The 24,293-nt window shown below is 44.1% G+C and overlaps 1 protein-coding gene across 2 annotated transcripts in view; it reads right to left on the reverse strand.

The window, feature by feature from the left end:
• samd12 (sterile alpha motif domain containing 12) overlaps positions 1–24,293 on the reverse strand; it is an 81,976-nt gene that overhangs the window by 50,789 nt on the left and 6,894 nt on the right. For both annotated transcript variants that reach the window (XM_084032764.1, XM_084032763.1), the window contains exons 2-3: positions 15,877–16,085; positions 6,842–6,971 (exon numbers count right to left, since the gene is read on the reverse strand). In XM_084032764.1, the coding sequence (XP_083888890.1) occupies positions 6,842–6,971; positions 15,877–16,085 (339 nt within the window). The remainder of the gene's footprint in view (positions 1–6,841; positions 6,972–15,876; positions 16,086–24,293) is intronic.

Below are 24,293 nucleotides of genomic sequence, written 5' to 3' on the forward strand. Positions count from 1 at the left end.
TAATGTTTATTTTGACTTCACTATGACTCTAAAACTTCTGTAACTATTTAGGCACTGCATCCATTTATTGACATGGGCCGAGGTTTGAAGCCTTCTTTTTGCAACCAGAGGAGTCGCCCCCTGATGGCCAGTAGAGTCAATGCAAGTTTAAGGCACTTAAAACCACAACCCAGGTTGCAGCCTGGTTTTATGAAGCAGAAGAATCAGGAATCAAGGAATTTAATTACAAAATGTATGTTATGTGCTTCCCACATTAACCTGTATCACTCTTGAACTAAAAATGTATGAAAAAACAAGTGTGTGTGTGTTCCTCACCGTCACTTACTAATTCTGGCAGCATCTGGACTACCATACCTTTCTGCTCCCCTTGGAATGAAGTAACTAATCCTTCCCCCTCTTTCTATACAGGAGGTTAGTGGATCCAAACTCCCAGGAAGAAGATCTGCTGCTTCTGCTTTCCCCGAATTCTAAAAAAAGCATCTCTCCTCCATCTATTTATCTGATCACACACGAATCTTGTATTTCACCAGACAAGAGCGATATTTTAACCACACTAAGAGATGTATGATCGGTCATATTGTTCTCTATGTATTTTTACAGCCAAGCCCAATAAAGGCACACATGTACACACACACTGATGTGAGCAGACTACACACACACACACACACACACACACACACATTGTCCCTGGGAGTTAGATTAATGAGTGGTGGGTGAGCAGCAGTGTTGCGCTGAAGCAGATTAATCTGCAGCTATAGCCTGGCAGAGTCAGCCACGGCTTTGATGAATGGGAGCTTAAAGTGCATCTGTACACACACACACACACACACACACACACACACACACACACACACACACACACACACACACACACACACACACACACACACACAAGATATAAAAAAAATATTGGCCAACCAGTCACATCTACCCAAAAACACAGACACTTGATGCTGCACCTCATTTTGCACACGGAGCTAAAATGCTACGCTAATTATTGCTTGCCAATTGGGGGTGGGGGGTTTGGGGCACCAGTGAGTAGTGACAGCAGTACAAAAAGCACCAAATTAGTCCCCTCCCCCAACTTCACAATCGCACTCCTCAGCCCCGACACCTTTCGGGCAGCCGCGCTGGAAGCCGGCGATACGACTCGAGAATGAATCCTGCGACTGCTTCTCCTCCTCAGGTAAATCTTCCACACCAGCCACACAGATTCCTCAAATCTCCCGTGCAGCTGTGTTCCCATATGCGTCCCCTCTGGGTGGGGGGGTGGGGTGGATGAATGTCACTGAGCTGCAATCTGGTGAACTGCTCTCCGAACCTGCCTTACACTCTGTCAAGCAGAGAATAACAAGTGATCTGAGCGCCCGGCTAGTGAGGATACTTCTTGCAGCCATATGGGATACCCTCCTCCCCCCCCCCATCCCACCCCCCGTCTTTAAGAATAAAAAGTACAACTACAGCAGATTATTCACTGTGATATCACGGAGCAGCTTGTAGTCCTTAAAGTAAATGGCGACCCATGGCAGCCCTGCAGCCAAAAAGGCTCCCGCAGCCGCTGAGCACCTGTCATCCGATGCTAATGCCGTCCCCGACTGTGGGAGAGGAGGCCCGTTATGATCCCAGAGAGAGAGCAGGGTTCAGCATAAGTCATGAAACCAGTCCGGCAGACTCGCCCCCGCACGGATAATAAGCTGCCTCGGCCCTCCACTCGTCACAGCGGCGGCAGCCTCACGCTGATTTGGCCACTACTGATCTATTTCAGTTTGGGGATCATTACGCCGCCGCCTCCGTTGGTTAGCCGCGGCTAACAACCTGTAGACAGCTGTGGAGTCGGCAAAGATATCTGAAGCCGCTGTGGGGTGGACGAGCCGTCCTCAGTCAAACAGACCACCCCGCATTTCTGCATTCATTAAGGGACGACGGCCGGCTGTGATTGCAGAGCTCCGACGTCCTCTCACGTGTGAAGAAAATCACAAAAAAGGATTGGAGCGACCCGCTGCGACCCCCCCCGTCACCCGAGCTTTGGGTTGTGTTCCATCAACACATCACATGCACATGGATGTGACTGAGTGCAGGAAGAAACACGGCCGGGAGATGATTCGATACCACCGGTAGCTCCTGTGAACTACTTTTGTTTCCATTTCTTGTCTTTTCTTGCATATTATGACAGAGATGCACCCCGTCACCATGGCGATTGGTCCAGCAGGACCAAACGCCACCGAAATGTAGAGTCGACCCCTCCAGGAGGAGAGGGAGGATTCAGGGATTCAAGAATCATTTATTAGCCCATTTGTTACATAAGGAATATAAAAAAAAACAGCGAGTAGACAGCAGCTGAAAACTGTTCTGGTGGCAGATAACTGCCGGAATCTTGACGTTAAAAATGCGACATCAGGGAAACATTGTCCATCAATTTGCACGCCGTTTGAGGACGAAAATAACAGGGAGGTTGTGCCCACAGCAGAGACCCGGCTCCATGGAATCGAGCTGTATCGAGGAGCGCGGGACAGCGAGACTCTGCTTTTACATGCTGGCCATGTTATCTGCCCACATGAGTGGTTTTGTTACTGCTGTTTATATCCCACTGGATGCAAAGCACTTTCTCTCTAAGCAGGCACAACCCTGTGTTGCAGTGACAATAAACTGCCCTCGAATCATTAAATCAAATTATGTTTTCATGTTATTGTTACTCCTTTGAATGATGGGTTCCTCTCCTGCACTTTTATTTCCTTTCACAGAACTCCGGCGTCTGCACCGGGACTGCACTAGGAATTGTGGTCTCGTTCCCCAGATCTGGTGTCAGTGGAAGCGTGCGTGCTCTATAATGTGCCTAACTGCACTTTGTTTACGCAACTGCTCAACTGCACGTCGTTCACGGTCTCTGAAGATTCATTTCCAAACTCTCTCCATATGGAAAAGCGACGACGGCGGTTTTCGAAACACGCAGTAATTAATTTTATATTACGCATCGCTATATAATCACCTTGCCGATGGCGTCGTTAAAGCGCGGTTTCCTTCTGTCTGACGATCAAATTGCCCCCCGAACAGCTCATCAGCAGCGAGCTGTTGAAATCTACCCCTTTTGGAAAACGACACAAAGCAACGGCCACCGGTGGAGCCGTTGCGGTGGCTCTCCAGTTGATATGCAGCCGCGTGACTCGTTTACTACACAGGCCGTTTCCTCCATTACACGCTTTTTATGACGGCCTCATCCCTCAAGTGCTGTTTAGGCCTCGTGTTGCCGGGTGTCCTCGCCCATGTTTTTTTTTTCTTCTTAAAAACACCTCTTTCTTTTCCGCGGCTCATCAAATATAAATTTGGTGCTCGGCGTGAGACCTTCCAGTGGACGGGGAGATCAAGGCCGCGGCGGCTACACGGGTTTGACTTTCAAGGTGCCGAGATGATGGATCCGCCAACCAGAGGGGGGCTGAACGCAGACCTTTAGAAGAACTAAATTGGTATAGTGTGAGCCGCTGGATACAGCCTACCCTTCATTAAACCACTTATATTAGAGGCTATTAATTATTCAGAGTGCGGCCTTATGACACCATACATCAAGGGGTGTTATGAGGATGCTGGAGTGTTCCTGTGTGAGGAAGAACAGACTAGAAGTAGTCTGATATCAATCAATAGACGGTAGTTTGAGCCGTTTTCAACCAGGAAATCATCGATGGATCATCCTGCGATCCATCACAGTACAATTAGATGATCTACTTTAGAGCTTAAAAAAAAAAATGTTCTCAAGCTGGCACTCATCTACACTGAATAACGAATAAACAACGTAATTACCAATAATGTACAGCTCATTATCGGAAGCAGGAGCCCAGACACATTTGTACTAATTATTAAATTACTCAAAGGTTTCTAAACCTGCAGCTGCATTGAATTCTGTCTTTGTACGCTTTTCTGTATTTCCTCCCTGTGATGTAATGGCCTTGTCTGACAGAAAATATAACTTAACAGTGACTCATCCACTCCCCTCCTTCAATCCCCTTGCTTTTGATTACCTATGCCATCACACCTTCTGCGCTGATTACATCTAAGGGTATCGGAAATTGTGTGCTTAACTAATTCTTCATGCCCAGCTAGCCTCCGCCGAAAGAGCTCTGGCCTTGTAATTACAACGGATTAGGGACTAATGTCTAATTATGCCTTAATATGCTTTAATGCATTTTTAATGGCAGCTCTGGTGTTAAAGTCAAAACTCGCCGCCGTCTCTGTTGAGGGAAGGAAAGGGTTTCTTGGCACGGCTGGAGGGAGGATGGGAAACATTGATTTCTTTGGCTGAGGTTAGAGGAGCCGCTGCATACTGAAGGCGCTCCACGTTAAAAACCTTGCACCGGCACTGATGCGCGGGAAACACATTTCCCTCGCCGCTGCTTTTTTTTTATTATTATAAAAAATAAAAAAAAAAAAGAGTGATGAGTGTTTGAATTATGATCTGGAATTGAGACCGTTTTATTGATTGTTGTACTTTATGAAGGGTTGTCTACTTACAGGCCTATCCACACACACACACACACACACACACACACACACACACACACACACACACACACACACACACACACACACACACACACACACACACACACACACACACACACACACGTTATTGTATGACAAGCATCCTCAACAAGTAGACCCACTCAGATTCACGACTGCGTGCCCTAATAAATGTATTCATACTCACTGCTCGTTTCTCTCTGCATGATTGTTTCCCACAACAATATTCCATTCATCATTTGTTTCTCACCCTTGTTTAATCTAATAAGGGGTAGGAACAGAAAAAAAAAAAAATATGATCTGCATATTATTCCAAAGATTGATTGGGATGCAAATTGCCTCGCGAGCCCAATCGGTGCGGTCTGGCCTGTTTTAATTGGGTTCTGTTAATTAATGCTTGATGCGAAGACAAACTGAATTACATGCAGTTTTTTGCATATTATTATCTCCTAATTGTGCCAGTAGGAAAGTGTGTGTGTACTGTTGGGTTAACCCTTTCTTCCCTCGTATGATCCTTTAAAAAAATAAACAAACATTACTCCGTAACAGCGAACACAGATCATTAAGTTAATACGCCATTAGAGGCTAAGCTCTAATGTTTTAATCACTGGAAGAGTAATAGAGGAAAATATTATTTATTTACAGGGTATAAGTGAATGCTTTTTGCTTGTTGGGAACGCCGAGGTATTTAATCTTAAGGTTAGATTCATTTTCCTTAATTAGTTATGGCCCTCTTGAGAAAACGACTGGATGACTGCACTTGACATGATTTCTGCACGGATGAGATAAGAAAAGCGTTTCAGCTCCTGAAAGTCCTTTTTTAGTGCGAGCGCCTTGTATTTCATCTGAACTATTACTGCAAATAATCCATTTTGCACAAGACCCAAATTAATAAATACATTCATACAAATAAAGAAACTGCCACTCATGTGTCACATGTCACGAGTCATCGCGGCAGTGCATCGACCGTGCCTCGCGTAGCAACCAAAGGAGGCATTTTTCATAAATGCTTCCACTTGAAGCCGGATTGAAAAACAGCGGTTCAGCGGGCGTGCAATGAACTGTGGGTTATCTCCCGGACCCGCGTGCCGCTGATGAGATATGTGTGCAACTTGAAAGTGAAAAGCAGCAAGATTCCACATTTTCAGACCATTAAACAGGGGACGCCGAGTCTCAAGAGCCTCCATGCGAACGTATAAAAATCAAAATGCATCAACGGCTGAGACGGGAGCGCGAGTCATCGCCGCCGCCGATTCATCTCGCCGGCTAGTCGCCGAGTCGAGGAGGTCCTTGAAAGCAACAGATAAACATTAACGTGATGGGTCGTGCTCTGAGGGGTAGAGAGCACGGCAATTAACGGTCGTCTGCTACAACGAGGACCGGAGTGTCATTAGCGGCAGGGTGACCTTGAGGAGTCTCGTTAGGGTGGGGGGGGGGGATGATTGACGTGGCAACTGTTGTCAGCGGTGACGCCGACAGTGAGCGGGCAGCGATGGACAGACGGAGGGCCGGGTGGCAGGGCTGCAGGCGGCAGAGTGCACCTGGGATGTTATGGATGAGGCCTGGCTGCATGAAGACGGAGGGATGGGGAAAGCAGCAGTGAGTTTGACGACTTGCTGCATCACATTTCCCTGCAAACTTCATCTGGAATTCCTTTACTTTTGATCGTATAGGTTGTTCTTGTTTTGTTCGAACCCACTGAATACTAGGATCCTTCCTTGTTTCTTGTTTTAAATATTTACTATTTACAAGTTTTCACAAATAGAATAAATACATTTTTTTCAGCTTCTGAAAGAGTTTTTGGCTCGCGGCCTGGCTAACGTTGCTACCATGCTAACAACGCAGTTAGCTCCTAAGACTATTTAACACTTAGCTGTAAAGTTGACCTTGAATTATGAAGCTAACTTTGTTAACAAAAGCCAGATGGATCCAGATGCAGTTAAGTTGCCATTTTAGCACTTGTGATCATCAGATCCACCCGTCGCTCCTCCACAGTCCAAATATGGTCACTTCCTTCACTGGTTGCCAAAAATTCCAAAATGCAGAGGCTTCAAAACTGCAGTCCACAAACCAATGGGTGATGTCATGATGACGAAGTCCTCTACTTATATACCGTCAAGGATTTGCACACGGGACAGCAGCTGCCCTTATATGGTGTTTAGGGGCGCTACCTATGTTAATTATAAATAAGCGACACACCTGCATTAATAATCATGTGGGTTTCATCCTTCAGCACACCTGGATATGCAGATCTAGATTATTTGACTTCTCTTAAGAGGAAATATAGAATAAATTCAAGAAAAAGTGAAAAAGTGCAGGAGTGAAACGGTACCTGTGATGTCGTGCTGTTTGAAGGAGTCGCTGTAGATCTGGTGCTGGTTGGGACAGTGTTTCTTCAGCCATTTGCACACGTCCTGTTGGGTCCACAGAGCCACTGGTTTGGACAGCTTCACATATCCTGGCTGAGACAACAACAGAAAGAACATTTTGAATTTAGAAACATTTCATAATCTGTTATATGCGCTGAAGCAGTTGCATAAGTCACATTTCTCCCCGGGCTCGCTGAACTGTGGCTCCGGCGTTCTTGTTTAGAAGATCCCTTATGTATGTACATGTATTATTAAAGCCCGGAGCCACTGTTGGTGCTCTACCGCTTCCACAGTTTGGGTCAGACCGTGAGATGTCAGGACTGGAAGTAACTGTCTGATGAAATACGGCTGCTCGTCGCCGTTTTCCCCACTGACGGGTCATAGTGCAGTCATGTGACACCTTCCGCCTGACCGATTCTGTCATATTGTATTTACTGGCTGCTGTGTGACATTTCCCACCTCGAGGATCAATAAATCTTTCAAAGTAAAAAGAAGACACGCGGCGAGATCTCAAGCTGGGCAGAAACTGTACGGTTGTATTAATCGTGCACATGGCGTTAAGTCACGTAACAACATGGGGAAACTCAACTTCGGCACGTGATAGCTTGCTAGCTTTTACTGTCGTTTGGGTGATTTTTTTTCTCCCCACCCACATTTCATGAAGACCCACCCTACGCTGCCTCTGATTGGCTAGTACTTAGCAGAAAATACATTTATTGATGATGAACGAGATTGGTGGAAGGTTGGTGACGGGGATGTTTTCAGGATTATTTTTGTTTTTATTCTTGATATGGTTTCATAATTAAACTTAATGCTGATTTAAAAAATATATTGATGAAAATGAAACCCCTGTTCTAAACCATTTATTCTTCTTATCTGTCAAACATGCATATGGCTCCTATGGTTAGTCGAGGGTTAATAACGGGTTTAATCCAAACATACCCAGCATTAAAGGTAACCATTATGTATAAATGGTTTTGTTGACATTCAGTTTGTCTCCCCAAATTGCCTTGTACCCGGAAGGCCTGACAAGAATGATGATTTATTTTTCCTTTGTCAGAAAAAACATCCGAATGTTTTGCAACCTGCATGATTTATGGCAGCTTTTATTGACAGATTGCTGCCTTTAACAGCACATTACCACCAACTCATCCTTTAAAAAAATGCAAGCGCAAACATAACAACATGAAAAAACATAAAAAAAACAGGCAATAATAGAGCTTTGAGCAAATCCAGTAGAGTGCTGCTGTTGTGCGATTTGTTTTCTGGTTTAGTGGGTTTTTTTGTTTGTTGATGTTATTTTCCAGATTCATCATTGGTATAAAAATCAGAAAATACTGAAAATGCCCATCACACTTTTCCCTTCAAATGTCGTGTTTTGTCCAAAATATCATCACTTCATCATGCCTCTCTGGATGAAACACTTCCATGCATGTGGATCCTTGTACCATATTTGAAGATGTTCCCATATAGCATTCCTGATATCGCCTTCACAAGACTGGAAAAGATGGGAGGTCACAATGACCTTTGACCCCCAAAATCTAGGCATTTCAACCTCGAGTCCAAGTGGACATTTGTGGCAAATTTAAAGACATTCCCCTCAAGGCGTTCCGGAGATATTGCGTTCACTAGAGTGGAAAAGATGTGAGGTCACGGTGACCTTTGACCAGCTAAATCTAAGCATTTCAATCTTGAGTCCATGAAGACTTTCTCCTCAAGGCGTTCCTGAGATATCAAGTGAACAAGAACGGGACGAACGGACAGAAAACCTTAAGACGAAATACTTCCAGCCACCAAATATCCGCCACTTCATCACTGTGATTTGTTATGCATGTACAGTTAGAGCAGTAGATGCAAACAATAGAGCGCATGAGTCCGAAAACCCTGAAATTAGTCAGCATTTTTTCATTTACGGTTCCCTCGTCTCAAAGTCATTTATTTTGTGAATTTTGAAGCTTAACAACGCGATTGCTAACAAGCAACTAGACGGCGCAATGCTAACTGGTAATGTTAGCTTTTTACTTCGACCGGTTGCATCTACGCTAAAAAAACCGTGTGAAGATCATCTTGTTTAACAAAAAGCGTTAAAAGTCCCATTGGCGTTTTGGAGATGTTAACTTCCTGGTAGGTTGGCCTACAAAAACAGCAATCTACAAGCTGATCAAAGTATTACTCTACAGCACCCCTAGTGGTTAAAACTCCATTAATGCAGTTGTAACGGCTCTGAACTGAAAGAAGCTTAAATCCAACCTGCACGACTTTATGACGTTTCATATATTACATTAGAGCCTAAAAGATTGCAGCTTAAATACTTCGACAGCAGGCAGCGGCGGGCGCCTGCCAACGCAGCGCTGGAGAAAAGTGCTGGCAGTGCTTGGGATTTTGATTGAGGGGCTCCTAAAATTACAAACAGAGAGCGGTGATTAAAATTTCACATAGACTCCCCTCCACTTCAGGCTGCTCTCCGGCTGCCGTGTGGTGTGGCATAGCAATGGAGGCCCTTCTCTCCTCCGCCCAGAAGGGAGCACAATAACAGGTACTGGCAGCATTACTTCTCACCCCCCCCTCCCAATCTCTCATCTCTCCCCCGTATTCGATCTCGCTCCCTGTCAGATCTATCACATTGTCTTTTCACACTTTCTCTCCCCACAGCTCTCATCTTCTCCGTCTCCCTCCGCCTCTCTCACCTGTTTCTTATTATACGCCACTACCTCACCCTCTCTCTCTCTCTCCTTCCCACTCACTCTATATCTGGCATCCCAGAGAGAAAGGGAAATTGGGGGTGATGTACATGCCGGCTCCGGCAGCGGAAAGCGAGCAGGTAGCCAGGTAAGCGAGGCCACCGCTCTCCGTGGGACGGCTCGGCGGGCACTGGCGTGGACGGACGGAGGGAATGGTATCGCAGGAAGAAACCACATTAACCATTAAACACATCTCAACTTAATGCTAATTAACCCTGACTAGGGGCCTGAGGCTACTGGAGGGAGAGAGAGGGAGAGAGAGGGAGTAAGTAAGGGCGAGGGGGAGTTTGGAGGGAGTAGAAGTAGTCGGGGAGGAAGGAGAGGATTCTGGGAGTGTGGAGGAAGGCTGGACTGACAGATGAGGCGGAGGAATGAAATGAGGGAGAGCAGAATTGACACGAGAGACTCTTTTTTTTTTTTTTTCCATGAACGCATTTGTGAGTCAATGGCCATCTGTGTTTTACATTCTGCACTGATTTAGCCCATAGCCGTGTTCCCGGGGCCCCGGGTACAATAGGTGAGCCGGGTGCCTTCCTGCCTGCCAGCCAGCCAACGGGAGCCAAAGGGCGGAGGGGGGAAGAAACGGCGGAGAAGAAAAACAGGAGTACAATGATGCTCAAAGAGCTGCGTTCAAGAGACTCCGGGCCAATTAGAGATTTGAGTGACAGCGCTGGGGTGAGAGGAGAAGCCTGCTTTATTTCTAAGTGGGATACGTCTGGGAACGGACACACACACACACACACACACACACACACACACACACACACACACACACACACACACGCACACTAAATATGTATCCACATGTGCAGCCAAGGCACAGAAAGCAAAAAATGCAAACACACACACACCAACCCTCCAGAACGTGCATGTTGCCGTCCTTGGCTTTAGCCTAATTGATAACTGAAAGCCCAGTGCAGCTACCAGTATTCTTCACGTTACCGTGGCAACAGAGCAAGGACAACCTCAGAAATTAAAACGTGGGCCATAAAGCCTTTTGGGGTGGCGAGGGGGGGGCACACAACCCAAATATAAGCCAGAGTCTGGAGTAAACATCCACACATTAACGAAAACTATTACTAACGTAATGAAGCATGTAATCGCGGTAAGTCTGATAAGCATTTAAAAGATCCAATATGAACGTACCCCCGCTAAATTAATCAAGAGGCAATCACATGGCCCCTTTGTGGAGACGGCGGCGGAATACAAAAGGGAGCCGGGGATTCAAAGCACAAACATCCACATGACTCGGAGAGTGAATGTGAATACATGGGGAGTTGCTTCAGTTCGCTCAATTAAAAGTGTTAACTACGGCAGCAATAAGCACGTCGCTTTGTGCATCACTCGCTGTATTTTGTGTTAATCCTTATAATGTCACATGGATTTCACAGTGATGTTTACTTCCCAGAGAGAACGACAGCGATGGATATTCCCCCGACAAAAGAAGAGGGCAGCGTTTCATTTATTGAATCTGTGTACGAGGGAAAATAATAAAATTTAAAAAAATTTTTAAATATATAAGATCAGTTTCCATACATATGAAGTTTTCTTCATTCTAGAGGTGTAATGTGTCTTTTTTATGAGGCAATAGTTAATTAACTACACATTTTGACATTGATTTGTAGATTTCAAAGACCAAAGAGGTGAGCATAATGAGGTCTAGTAATTAAATAGAAAAAATATGTAATTTTAGACTCATTCTCCAAACTTTTTCTGAAAGTTCACCATCAATGTCATAGAGGAAATAATTCAACACAAATTTCAATGATAACACTTACTTTGTAAGGATCAGTAGGATCAGCACTAGCACCTTTCATTCGTATTTTTATTACTGTGTTGGTGTATGTGTATATATGCATGTATTTTTATTTTTGTTTCTTATTTTTGTTTGTTTATTGTATATTTTATTTATGTTCATATAAGTTCAAAACAACAAAAAGAACAGACATTGCATCCCTGTATACACTTTGTGTCTGTGTCTTGCACTTGATAAATAAATAATAATACAAAAAAATTCAATAATAACGATTTTTGAATTGAAACTGAATAGTAAGCTGCTCTTTTGAGCACAATTACTGTGACGAAAAAACATTGGGATAAAGCGGTGTATTATGTTCTTTCAGCCTCAGTAATAATATGATTGATTCTGTCTTAAATACACACAAAGAGTGGAAGGTTTGCAGACCAGTAAACCGCTGTAAACAGAGTAAACCTGCAAATGAAGGAAAATGAGAATGTCTTCTCCTGATGGAAATATCAATGAGTGTTAACCATTTAGCTTAACCCGTCACGTCTCTGTGATCCAGTAGTCTTGTAGACAGAGTGATAAGTGATGAACTACATGGCATACAGTGGCAACACGTAACGTGAAGCTGTTAAACCCCCCGAGGAGGCTGACATGCCTTTATTGCCTGTCGGAGTGGAGACACCGCTGCCGCGTCTGACTTGTCGGGGCAGGAGGCTAAAAATAATAAAAAAAAATAAAAAAAACGATACAAAGATAAGCTAAGGCGAGAGAAAAACCGACATGGCCATATTCACAGGGGTCACTTTGTCGCTCACCTGAAAATATATAATTGAAAATGGTTTCTATGGTTACCCACCAGCCTCCCCTCTAGCTCTCCTCGCACACAGATGCCCACTTTAATCTGATCCCATGCAGTTTGGGTAAAAGAAAAAACAAGCCAGTATGTTTTACAGGCTGTATAAAAGTGTTATTTTTTCTATATATTATAATATTTCTGCATACTTGGGTCCCTAAGCAGTTGTGGAATTGCATAAGCTGGGTATAACTGGAAAGCTGAGTGTCTTGTGGATCCAAGGAGCACAACTGGATTCATTTGTGATAATGTCCGTCGCCATAGTAGCCACTTCATTGTAGTGAGAACATGTTTTATTTTTAGACGTGACATCACTGTATAAAATGACCTGTATCATCCTCTAGGATAATCACAGCCCGGTGGAGCTTTCACAAAATTATTTGACTTCATTCGTCATGTTTTATTTCTGATTCATAACTAGTACGTCTTGACACCGGCTGCCGAGCTGCATCTGAAATTCATCTCAAGGTTCCCAGCTTTCAGACGATGTACACCACTTCCATGTGGGATTTACTGCCGAGCTGCTATCTCAACAGTCGAGATCTTCTGTCACCCCTAAATGCACACTATAACCAGCCTATGGGAGGGAGGGAGGGAGGGAGGGAGGGAGGGAGGGGAGGAGGGTAATCCCTTTTCAAAGCAGTATATAAACATGGTCATATCACATTATACTGTATTTATAAGCAGATAAGGAAAAGTGTTTATCCATGTGCAGCATTTTCAATAACTCTCAGATAAGGATATATTTAATACATATTATTTGTCCTTCATTGTGTGTTTATATACCAGAAACCAATTATGGGAGCTTCTAAATGACTAAATCAATAAACGCTTTAAAAACACCTGATACAGCTTAAATTTACATTCTGTTCTACACGTTAAATATTTATACACAACGTATAATTGCTGAAAAATTTACACATTTTGCCCCGTCAAAATAAGTTAAGTCATCGCACAGAAATTATTTTTCTTCTTCTATGTATCTGATACATGTTTCAGAATAAAAGAGAGAGTGATGCTTCCTGTGTGTTTTGAAGTTGCTCGCAGGTATCATTCGCTGTTACACACTGCCCTCTAGTGTCACAACGACACAATGCAACGGCTTTTTGTGGCGTGTGACTGGCCAGGAGGAGGAGGAGGAGGGCCTCTGCCATTAGTGTCATGTTGACTGAGTGAATGGCTGTTTGAGACACGGAGCCCAGTGTCATCTGCCCTCATCGTCACTGCACAGCTAATTAACAGCTCTGGCATGCTCTCTCTCTCTCCCTCGCCTCTCTCTCTCTCTCTCTCTTCTCCCCGCCTCGCTCCGTCTCTCTCGGCCAGAGCTGGCGGGAGATGAAAATGCCCAGCATTAATTAATCCGTTACATACGAGGAGCGGCGACGGAAATGAGATACGTCTACGCGTGTGCGTGTGTGTCCAGAGGGCTGACAGAGAATACCACGCTATGCTGACTAAATTAATAAGCCGTCATAAGGAGCCTCTGTTTGACAACTTCAAGGAAAAAGTGAGCAAGACCCCTTCAGGGTCCCCGACCTTGGGATTCGGCAGGGTCCATAAAGCATGGCCGGGGCCCGTTCACACCAATCAACACACATTCACCTTGGGCTTGATATTGATTACGACTGAGATGAGATGATTTGCTACGGGTGTTACAGTCGCCCACCGAGTCTAAACGGCTGTTTTATGCCTAATGTTTTAATCTATGGGCGAGCGCGCGCTCGATTACAAAACTCGAGCCGGGCTCAGAAATCAGCTTTAATCCAATATTTGACAATTATCACAGCTCATGTGAACTGAAATGACCTATAAGTAGTACGCAGCATGCAGTATGTTTGTGGAGCTTCCAGCACTGCATTCTGGTTGTCGCCATCTTGGAATATTTTTGCGACCAGTGAAAGGAAGGGACCATATTTGGACTGCTGTTAAAGTTAAAGTGGTCTTAGTAGCTGATTTCATTGGTAGGATGGTAACCACACAATCACAATCAGATTTCTTTTTGTAACCAAAGGAGTCGCCCCCTGATGGCCAGTAGAGAGAATGCTACTTTAAGGCACTTCAGCCTTGGCTTCACTTCTCGGAACCACAGGTTGCCGTCTGCTTCATATTCATTCATAGCTCGTAGCTTCATATACTCTACAAGCCGAGGAAACGTAATTTGGGCATCGAAACTTGTTTTTAATATCTTGCAAATTTGCAAGTATACAAAACGAGTAATTAGCGATATTAAAGTAGTGAGTTTTGGGTATTTCATGGATCTGAATCTTGTTGTTTTTATTGTCATTGTAAATTTATCCTGTATGTTAATTGTTATAGTTTGCATAAAAGGTTGCTATATATGCTATATAAGTATCAAACTCAGGTATTGTATTTGCAAGAACATAATACTCAGCCTTAACATCTATATGACTATTGTTAACTTACAGAAATTATTATACATGTCCTTTTTAAAAATATGTATATATATATATATATATATATATATATATATATATTAAAAACTCTCTCATTTGATACTTTGGATGATTTCTTTCACTTGGAAAACACATGCCGGAGCTGTAGACGCTCCACCTGCTGTCTGGCTGTGACTTTAATCGTTAGCAGTGAAGTTAATAAGTCCAGGGCTGGAAAACCTGCCATCTAACTCTTAATTAAGCCCAGAGTATAAATAGACACCATCTAGAGACCGTGGCCGTGTTGCATGATAGAATAGATTGCCATTGTATGTAATTATAGTCTTTATGCACTCAATCTATTGAACTTCCCCCGAAGAGAAAAAAAAACTCATGCTTAAGTGCAATCCGGAGACACAACACTGAAGCTGAACTGCATTAGAGACCTGCAGGAAGTCGTGCATTAGCAGAAATGATTTAACTCACTAAGCATTCGGTCTCGAGCGGGAAGTCGCTGCGATATGAAATTACACAAATGGTTCCTGCAAAAAAACAAAAAACAAACGTGTGTGTGTGTGTGTGTGTGTGTGTGTGTGTTTTCACTAATTGAACCGAGGCTTGGCAGTCTATCTGGTGTTTCACAAAGCTCATCAAGGATTTACACAGAGGACTGTGTCTGACTGAAAGTTCTTCCACTCGCTTTAATTGACAGCTGATTATCACAGACTTCACACAGAGAAGAGAGATTAGAAGCGTGTGCGTGTGTGTGTGTGTGTGTGTGTGTGTGTGTGTGTGTGTGTGTGTGTGTGTGTGCGCGTCTGGAGGAGATTTATTCTGCATTGCTGACGATGGATCCTTTGATGTATAATCAGGAACGCTGAAACACCAGATCGCCTCTCCTGGTTTATTCCTGGTTCCATTATTCATCAGCAGGTAGACGTGGGGCTCGTTATGAGGCGGGTGGTTGATTTGATTTGTGTGTTGCCAGCGGGACGTTTTGGACTGTAATCTGACCACAAATACGAACCAATTTAGTACCAGGTGACGGTGTTCTAAAAGCAAAGAGTGATGCATGGATGATGTATTTTTGGAGGCCAGAAGTCAGCATCCCAGTGGTTCCCTCGACAACAAGTAAACGGGACCTTTCTACTGGATTTTGGATTATAGCAGAAAGTGAGCTCCGTGTTTATGATCCGCAATATAATCGTCACAAATGTGGTTGTGTTAACCACAAGAGTTGCGGTGCTTTCCGACGCCCTCTTACCCGTGACAGCTCAGACTCGGAGACGGAGCGGTGTGGCGGCGAGCGGCGCTGGTACATGAGGGGGCTGGCGTCCTGGTAGCTGGGGCTGTCGTCGTCCAGCAGCACAGACCCCGCGTCCACTGACTCCTCCTCTTCCTCCAGCTGTGACGTCATGTCCTCCGGGCACATCTGGTGGTCGATGCCATTCTGGCTCAGGTTGCAGTGAACAGCTGTGTGGGCAAGAAGGAAGAGTAAATGAATGGGGATTTGACGACTCAAGTTTTTTTTTTTTTTTACTTTTATACCCAGAAGTATCTGTACTATATAAGTATAATGTATATATAAGTACTTTTATACCCAGAAGTATCAAAGAATTTCAATTATCCTTTTTATCCTAAAATAAATATTTTCACAATGATCATAAAACATCCAGCTGGAATCACCTATACACTTTGTGAAGAACCAAGATGAGACATCTTTTTTAGTTAAAAACAATTAAATAAACCTAAATAAGATTATCATAAATCATAAGGTTTTGAATTCTGCCTTTATAAATAAATAAATGAGGCTCTATTCTCCATCTCCCTGGATGCTACACTGCTTAAATTCCACTAGATGGCAGCAGATGATGGTGGATGAAATGTCACTACATCACAGTACATAGTGTGTCTACAAGAACTGAATATATTTAACCATCAAACCACACCAATAAAAAAAGAATTACAATAATACCAGTATGACCAGAAGCGAATATTAATTCTTGCTCGCTCACTTATGATGAATACCATTTTGTATTTTACATTACTGAATCAGTTTACTGCCTTTATTCCTCTTTTCTACCAGTATCGTGTCATGGTGACTCACTATCATCTTTACATATTTTGTCACTTGCTCCAGTGTCAACACATAACACTTTAGTCAGCATATATATCAAATGTAATGTAAATATGTTTGGATAGATGTCCTGGTCATAATTGATCAAAAGTGATCGCTGTTGTGTTTAAACAAATTAAACTGGTTCTTGGCGTGAGGTCAACAGTTTTACAGCTCTAAAACTCATACGACTATAGAGTTCAAGTCTCAGGGAGATGACTTAAAAACAGAAATATACATTTTTATTTATTTATTCGCTGAGTCATCGAGGTGAGGGTGATTGTGGAGATGAAGGATAAAAGCAGAGGGCTGAACGTCCTTCTTACAAACTTGTACCGCTGTACTTTTGCCATTTCCTCCACAAAGTGATTATTTTTAGTTTTTGTCTTCCGTGGGAAGCATCGGGCTCGGGCACTATTTCAGTCTCATCAGCGGTGATGCAGGCACAGAAGCGACAGCCAGCATTGGGTTGTGAGGTGCCACCGAAACAGACCGTTTGTCATCATGCAATCGGCCCACTTGTTCTAAAAACACAGACGGCTGTTTGATGTGGAACGGGAGCCGAAAAACACCTGAAGGCTGCAGCTGTGGATTAAAGGTTGTTTCCTTTTAAAAGATGCACATTCTGAATAGTCTAAAGGGAGCGGGAATAAACATAAAAACTAAATCAGAGCATCAAAGCTACACAGATAAAGACGCACTAAAGGGAAGTTTGAGGCAAAACGCTATTACAAGCAATGGATTGTAGAAATGCTTACAATGAATAAATGTTTCCCCGAAGGACACATTTGTGTTGGCTGGGATTTTAAAAAACCCAAAACACGACAGCCGTATATTGGCCAAACAGAAAGTGTCAGTCTGTCTGTTGGCACGCCCGGCGAGTGCAGGACGACAGCCAATTAGGCCGACACGGTCCAGAATGATGGGAACAAGACGGCGACAACATCTGAGCTGTCATTCCGTATAACAGCAGCAGGGGGGGGGGCGTAAACCGCCGTAGGTGGTCCCGCCCTCCTCCGACGTACGCTTCGGAAACAAAGGATGTGATTTAGTGGGCGACCGGGCCGCGGGCCACAGAAACGTCCCTCCCCCCGGGACCTTAAATCACGGCATACTCTCGGGATTGTATTGAAAATGTTTGCCCTTCTGTCCACTTTCACTGATTATTAGTCAGAGAGCACTGAACCCTGAACCGGCTCCTGTTTGATCCCTCAAACTGGACATTTACTACAATCTTGAGGCACTTGAAATGTGCGTTTTTGAAGCCTGCAATTAGGTATTTAGGACGTGACACAAGAGGGTGGAGCTAAATGCACTGTAGAAGACACTTATAGGCAACCAGAACTTAAATATTAACTTTCAAATGAAGGATGTAAGACAAAAACAAACACTGTGAATCATGAGGTAGCCCCACCCTAAATCATACACTGCTTTATGGTCTATTTAACTCATAATAGACCAAAATTGATTAAATGAACATCGTGCTGTATTGAAGAAGACTTGAAACTAGCGATTGAGACCACAATCGCATGTTTACATTCACTGAGGAAATATATCAAGAGAGAAGGAGGGTCATTTTCTCATAGACGTCCATGCAATCGGACTTATTACAACCAGATTGTCTCCACTTTCCAGAACCAGAAATCACCACCCGACTGACACTTGTATTTCCTGAAATTCTTGCTTATAAAATAATAGATTTTTAAAGATTAAATTAGAACGACAACACTGTACACCAATGTTCTCACGTATGTATTTATCCGTGTGAGGTAGGGAGGACACACAGAATTGATGCAAACAGCCCGCCGCTTTGTTTTCCAGACTCACAATTCAGCAGAATAACACTGAGCGGCGCTTTAATTGTGATATAATAATAAACCACAAACAGCTGCAGACCTGCTCTGTTCTGGTCCCCGATGAGAAACAGGTCTGGAGAGGCTCCCGCTGGAAACGGGGAGAATATACATGAGCGGGCCGTGTTTTTTTAAACAAAGCCGACTTGAGATGCGCGGCACGAAGCGCTGCTCCCTCTCACTGCCTCTTTATTCCTCCCTCATCTCCTCCCAGCTCACTCTGTCCCCCCTCTCCTCCTCGCCCACGACTCAATGCATGAATGGTGGGCGACGACTCTGGAGGAGAAATGAACGATACAGCCTCCTGCTCTGAGCATCTAAACAATGGTCATAGAAGGATGGATGGATGACGTGATGGAGGATCGGGTTAAGGGAAGTGCACACAGAGGAGGAAGGACCTCAACCCTTTAAAGGGGAGGAAGGGTGGGAGTATAGGGAGCTGTGATATACTGATTTTTTTCATTTTTAAACGGCAACAGTTACTATAAATAGCACCATTACATTCTCCCCTCTCTCCTCCCTGACACAGCATCGCCAAGGACGGGAGACAGCTGAGGGAGGATGTCTGTCTCCCCTTTTTTTTTTCTCAATGAGATTCAGTACAAACCTGGAGGAAATGAGGGGGAAAGAATGAATGGAGGTATGAAAGAAAAGCGGCATCCATGCGCAGCCAAATGCGTTCCTATAACGGAGAGGGAGATTAAAAAAAGAATTGGATTAATTTTACACAACCGTCTCTCTTAATTACTGTACATGGGTTAGAACATGGAGACATTAACCAGTCAGTCGATTTTGAGAAATACGGGACCGACGAGAACATCGTGTCCGCGCGTAGTCGGGGGTTGTGCTTAATCATTTTTATCTTGTAACATCACACGTTCTGGAGCAGATGAGCGCCGCTCGACCAGATATCTGGACTTCCTGTGCTCCGCCGGCTCCCACCCAAAGAATACTGAATATGGACGGCTTTTTTAACCTTCATCCACGCAGATAAAGTCCCTCAATACGGCTCTCAAAATGGTGACGGCTGAGCCGGCAGCTAGCAGGGCTAACAGCGCAAATAACAGCAACAGTGCCAGTAACGATCCTCCCTTTTCGCACCATTTTCAGCATCGATTTTTTAGGTTTTGTCGTCACTGCCAAGATGGTGACACCCACTTTGGGACCTGTGGTGATGTCACAGAGACTCAGGGGCGTGGCCACCGGTGTGGCACCGGCTACCCCTGGAATCTGATTGGCCAACTTGCCCGGCAACCCCACCAGAGCTCATCAGTTTGTTGTACTGCAGTAAATGTACTATTCCTTTCCACCACTGACCGCAGGACACCAAGCTAATCCCTTAACAGCGTCCGAACATAAAACAGATGAAACGTCGATATCAGGATATCATACTGGTTTAATATAATTACATTGGGAACATCAGACATTTTAAGTCCTGCAGACTCGCTGCTCATGAAATCATTTGTGTAACTCAGTCCGACATTGATGTCTGCTCTCTTGCTTAGTAAATGTTCGCTGTAAGCTGACATGTTCCAGTAAATCAGATGACTGAAAGAAAACGCGTGTTTCAAACCAGGGGAAATGGGAGAATGCTGCGTTTCCTCGCTGCCTACAGAGCCTGTGTTCCACAGCCTGGGCTGGTTCAAAGTGAAACCAGTAGCGGGTCCATAATCAAAAGTGAAGTTTGCTCTGTGTGGGCGCTCGGGCTCATAGTGATCTCTTTCTCTTTGGCTGACTCTCAAAGTGGAGCAGAATGAATTGGTTGCGAGTAGAATGGACGGAGTGACCCAGAAACCAGGCGGCCGGGCCACATGACGACGGTGGAGATCGTACCAATCAACGCTTTTCTTCTTTTTGCCTCGATTCCAGGACGTTTAGCAGAAAGGCGACGCTCATCGCAGCATGTGCAGGAAGGAGGAAGGCCAAACCGTGCCAACTGATGCTCCTTCTGAAGCTGGAGAGCTGGTCTGGCACCGAGACCTGAAGGATCTCAGGAATATAATCGCAGTCCAGTCATCCGTGCAGCTGCGACTCTTGAGTTCACAGCGTCTTGGAGCTGAATCTGAACTCGGCACTGAAAATAACTAAGCCGTTCAGGAAATTAAACTATGCATTGGCACATTTCTTTTTCACAGAGCTGGTCCTCCATCTGTCATCTCTGTCCAATCAGCTCACACGCAACCATGCATGCATCCAGAACGATTTACATGCACTTGTACACCATGTACAAACACAGACAGGCTGAAATACTCCTGTAGTAGTCATCCCCTGAATCTCCCAATTACAAAACACAAAGACGTGAGAAGAGTGTGGGAATGTGTGAGGACAGCGTGTCTGCTCAGCTTTCTACCCAGAGGACCTTGCGAATCGTATCTGCATCAGAATATTGTGGCGGTCTGTGGTCTCCGATAGAACCTCACATTGGTACAGAGACCGAAGGATGCCGTATTTATGTCTAGATGATGTAATTTTAATTTTAAGATGATGTAAATTTAAGTAAATTATTGAGCAGCTACAGTGTTAGCATAGCCTACCTCCGATCAATCCGGGCTCCATTCAGAAAACAAGTATTTTAAAAGTGATTTGCTCATCGTCTCGCAGACAGACCTAACAAACAATGATGTTGGACTACAAATTATCATCATTATTTAGTTACTTCGGCATCTTTTTTACCGCCTATTGCGATTGAATCACAGCAAAATTGTTTATTTTGGGGTTCATACTGCTGAAGTTATCCAGCTGACTTGTGCTTTCCAGTGAATACAGCTCACCGACATTCAGCGAGCACCTCCGGGACAGGATGCTGTGTAATTACCCGGTGTGTCTGAGAACGTTAGAAATATGCCAAATAGGGTCGACAATAGTGGAGTTATAAAGTCATAAACTGGAAGGGATTTGTTCACACAGTGGATCAATACCGAGTCAAAGTAAAAGAACCGATTCCCAGCTCTCGACATGAATATTTGCTCCTTCGTACAAATATTTCTTTAAATATTTAATCCTCTTTTATTTGTGAAACTGAACCAGACTAAATACAACGAGCACACTGTTTGGAGATGACCGGCAGCAGACGCTCTCATCAATAAGGCTGGGTATCGAATGTCAATGTGTGTCTGAACAGACAGATCTAAATCTGTGAGCCAAAAGCTGACATCACATATTCTTTTATGAGATAATTCCTAATTTGCATATGAAATGTTGTTTTGAGGGTGCTTGTGTTTTGAAGAAATTTGGATTCTTTCGCGTAATGACATTTTCTTTTTTTAACATCTTTAATTCCTGAAGTGACACAATTCACCGAGGCCCATTAAAGCTACATGATGTACCGAGCGGATCTTTTTTAGCTCGGTTTATCTCGTCATTACGGCATTAAATCAGCTTTTATTCACACCTAAAGCTGCCACTTACACCCGTCTTGTATCCGCTAATGAGCAGCTTCATTGGAGCCATAAAGAGTTAATTGTGCTGCTCAATGGCACCTGCGGCAAACAGTCATTGCTGGAGGAAAGTCCTCGAGTTTGAGTGGAGCCGCAGACACAAAGGGCTGTTAAATTAGTTAATGTAATGTTGCTCTGAGAGAGAAAGGCTGCATTCCTTTTCACTGCTTCCATGTTTTCCAACGGCAGTTTCCTTTAAGTGTCAGACAGAATGGGTGCTGCTGCTTTCAGAGGGGGAAAAAGAGCCGCGCATGGTTATGTAAGCCAACCAGGTAGTCCACTTCAAGCCTCGCAAGATTTAGGCGCCTCTGCTTCAAACGCTGGAATAAGTAGGTCATCAGTCTGTTACCCCGACGGAGCCGCGGTTCATTAAGAGACCTGCCGTTTTGTGGCTTTTAAAATTCATGAGCCTGCTCCGCGGGCCGACTCGAGAGACGCAGGTGATCTCAGGTAATATTCAAACACCACAACAGCAATCAGTGGGTCGACTGTGTTGTTGTTGCTGGATTGGAAAGCAGACATTTGAATGACACTAAAGGCTTCACTAGTGGGCTGAAAGTTCAAACAGCCCAAAGTGAAACGCTATTAATTATTTGGCTCCAGCTTGTTGTTCTCTGTTTATTATTTAATGTCTGGGTAAAGAAAAAAAGACGTGTGCTGAGTTTATCACACCACAGAAAAATGTGTTATTAACCGCGCAGCCAAAGTAGAATGATTCAAACACTATTAAAATCTAATGAACTGAAATCCTGCGGTTTGAAGGCTCTCCAACACTCAATCGTGGGTGAGAGTTGATTACATATGTTACATGTTGGCCGCCTCACTGATGCATTTTTAAGTCTCATATGCACAAGAGATTTCCAGCAAACGTTCGATTTATCCCAATGTTAACTTTAATGGGTATAACATAATCAAATATTGCATCTCCTCACTTTCCAAAAATAATCGGACAGAATTTATCAACTTCTGCAATTTTGAGGTATCTTTTTTATTATTTTACTCTATTTTTTCTTTTTATATTCACTAAAATGAGCGCTGGTCCACCTTAAAAGACAGCCAACCTTAAGAGCCTGAGCCTGAAGTCACTTCATAGCTAGCCCCTTCACTTTAATCCGCGGATAGCATGCAAGCTACGAGGAGGAGCATTTATTCACCAACAAATAGCCGAAACTATACAGACATATAATAATAATATAATATAATGTTCATATAATGTTACGCTTGCTCTCTCTCTCTCTCTCTCTCTGTCTCTCCACCACACACTTACTAGTGTTACGCCGCACACATCGGTTAAATAAAACCATGTCGTTGTTAACTGCTTGTTAAACCAAAACAGTAAGGCGCCATCATTCTGAGCTCAGCTGCCTGTTACGCCATACAGAGCGACCTCTGGTGGCGGCTATTGTACACTACAAAATGTCACATCAATACAGCATCGCAGAAAGCAGGCCGTGTACGTAGGAGATTTAGGGATTTCTAAATACATCGGTGTACCGTAACACCGCCGTGACGCTCAACACGATCAAGCATCAACGTTAACTGTTAGCTTCATCTCGAAAGCTAACGAAGGCTTGTGTCGCCCGGTACTACACATGTAATGAGCCGTCGCTAACTAGACACGACATCTCCAGATGTCAAGGTCCTTTAAGGCTTATTGGCTTAAGTGCACTCGTTAACGCCGGAATCTCAGATCGAGATTCAAGAAAATCCGCACAATTACCGAACATGAATCCCACGAAGGTCGGTGTTCATTTATTTTGGCCTACACTAAGTTCCTCCCGCTACGTGCTCATTAGGTGAGCTTATCCGTGACCATGTCGGCCGTCGAGACAAAGCGGATCGACTTCATGGCCAACTATCAAAGTGGAGCCATGTAACAAGTTATCCAGCCAGCGAGACTCTGTGTGGCGCTCCTAATTCAGCCTGACATCCTATCAAAAGTTAACTGCACTCAAACTTCACAGGCCGCCCTCTCCAACCCCCCGGGGCTCAATCAGCTGTGATTGGTCGGTCCTGTGTCAAGCAGCCGCAGATGTGCTCGGCTTTGAACATTTCATCAGCTGCAGAGAGAGAGCAGAGTGAGGATGGAATAAAACATTTTTTAAAAAGACAGGATGAGAGAGAGAGGACGGTGTAGGGAGGGAGAGAAAGTGAGAATGAGAAAAAAACGGACAAAAATGCCAGAAAGAAGACGACGGAGTGAAATGACCCACTTTGCTGCGAGAGCAACATGCGAGCTAAATATAAAGCGCCGCCTCGCTGGGAAGCATGCATC

Source organism: Eutrigla gurnardus (assembly GCF_963514095.1).
Source record: "Eutrigla gurnardus genome assembly, chromosome: 17".
NCBI lineage: Eukaryota > Metazoa > Chordata > Actinopteri > Perciformes > Triglidae > Eutrigla > Eutrigla gurnardus.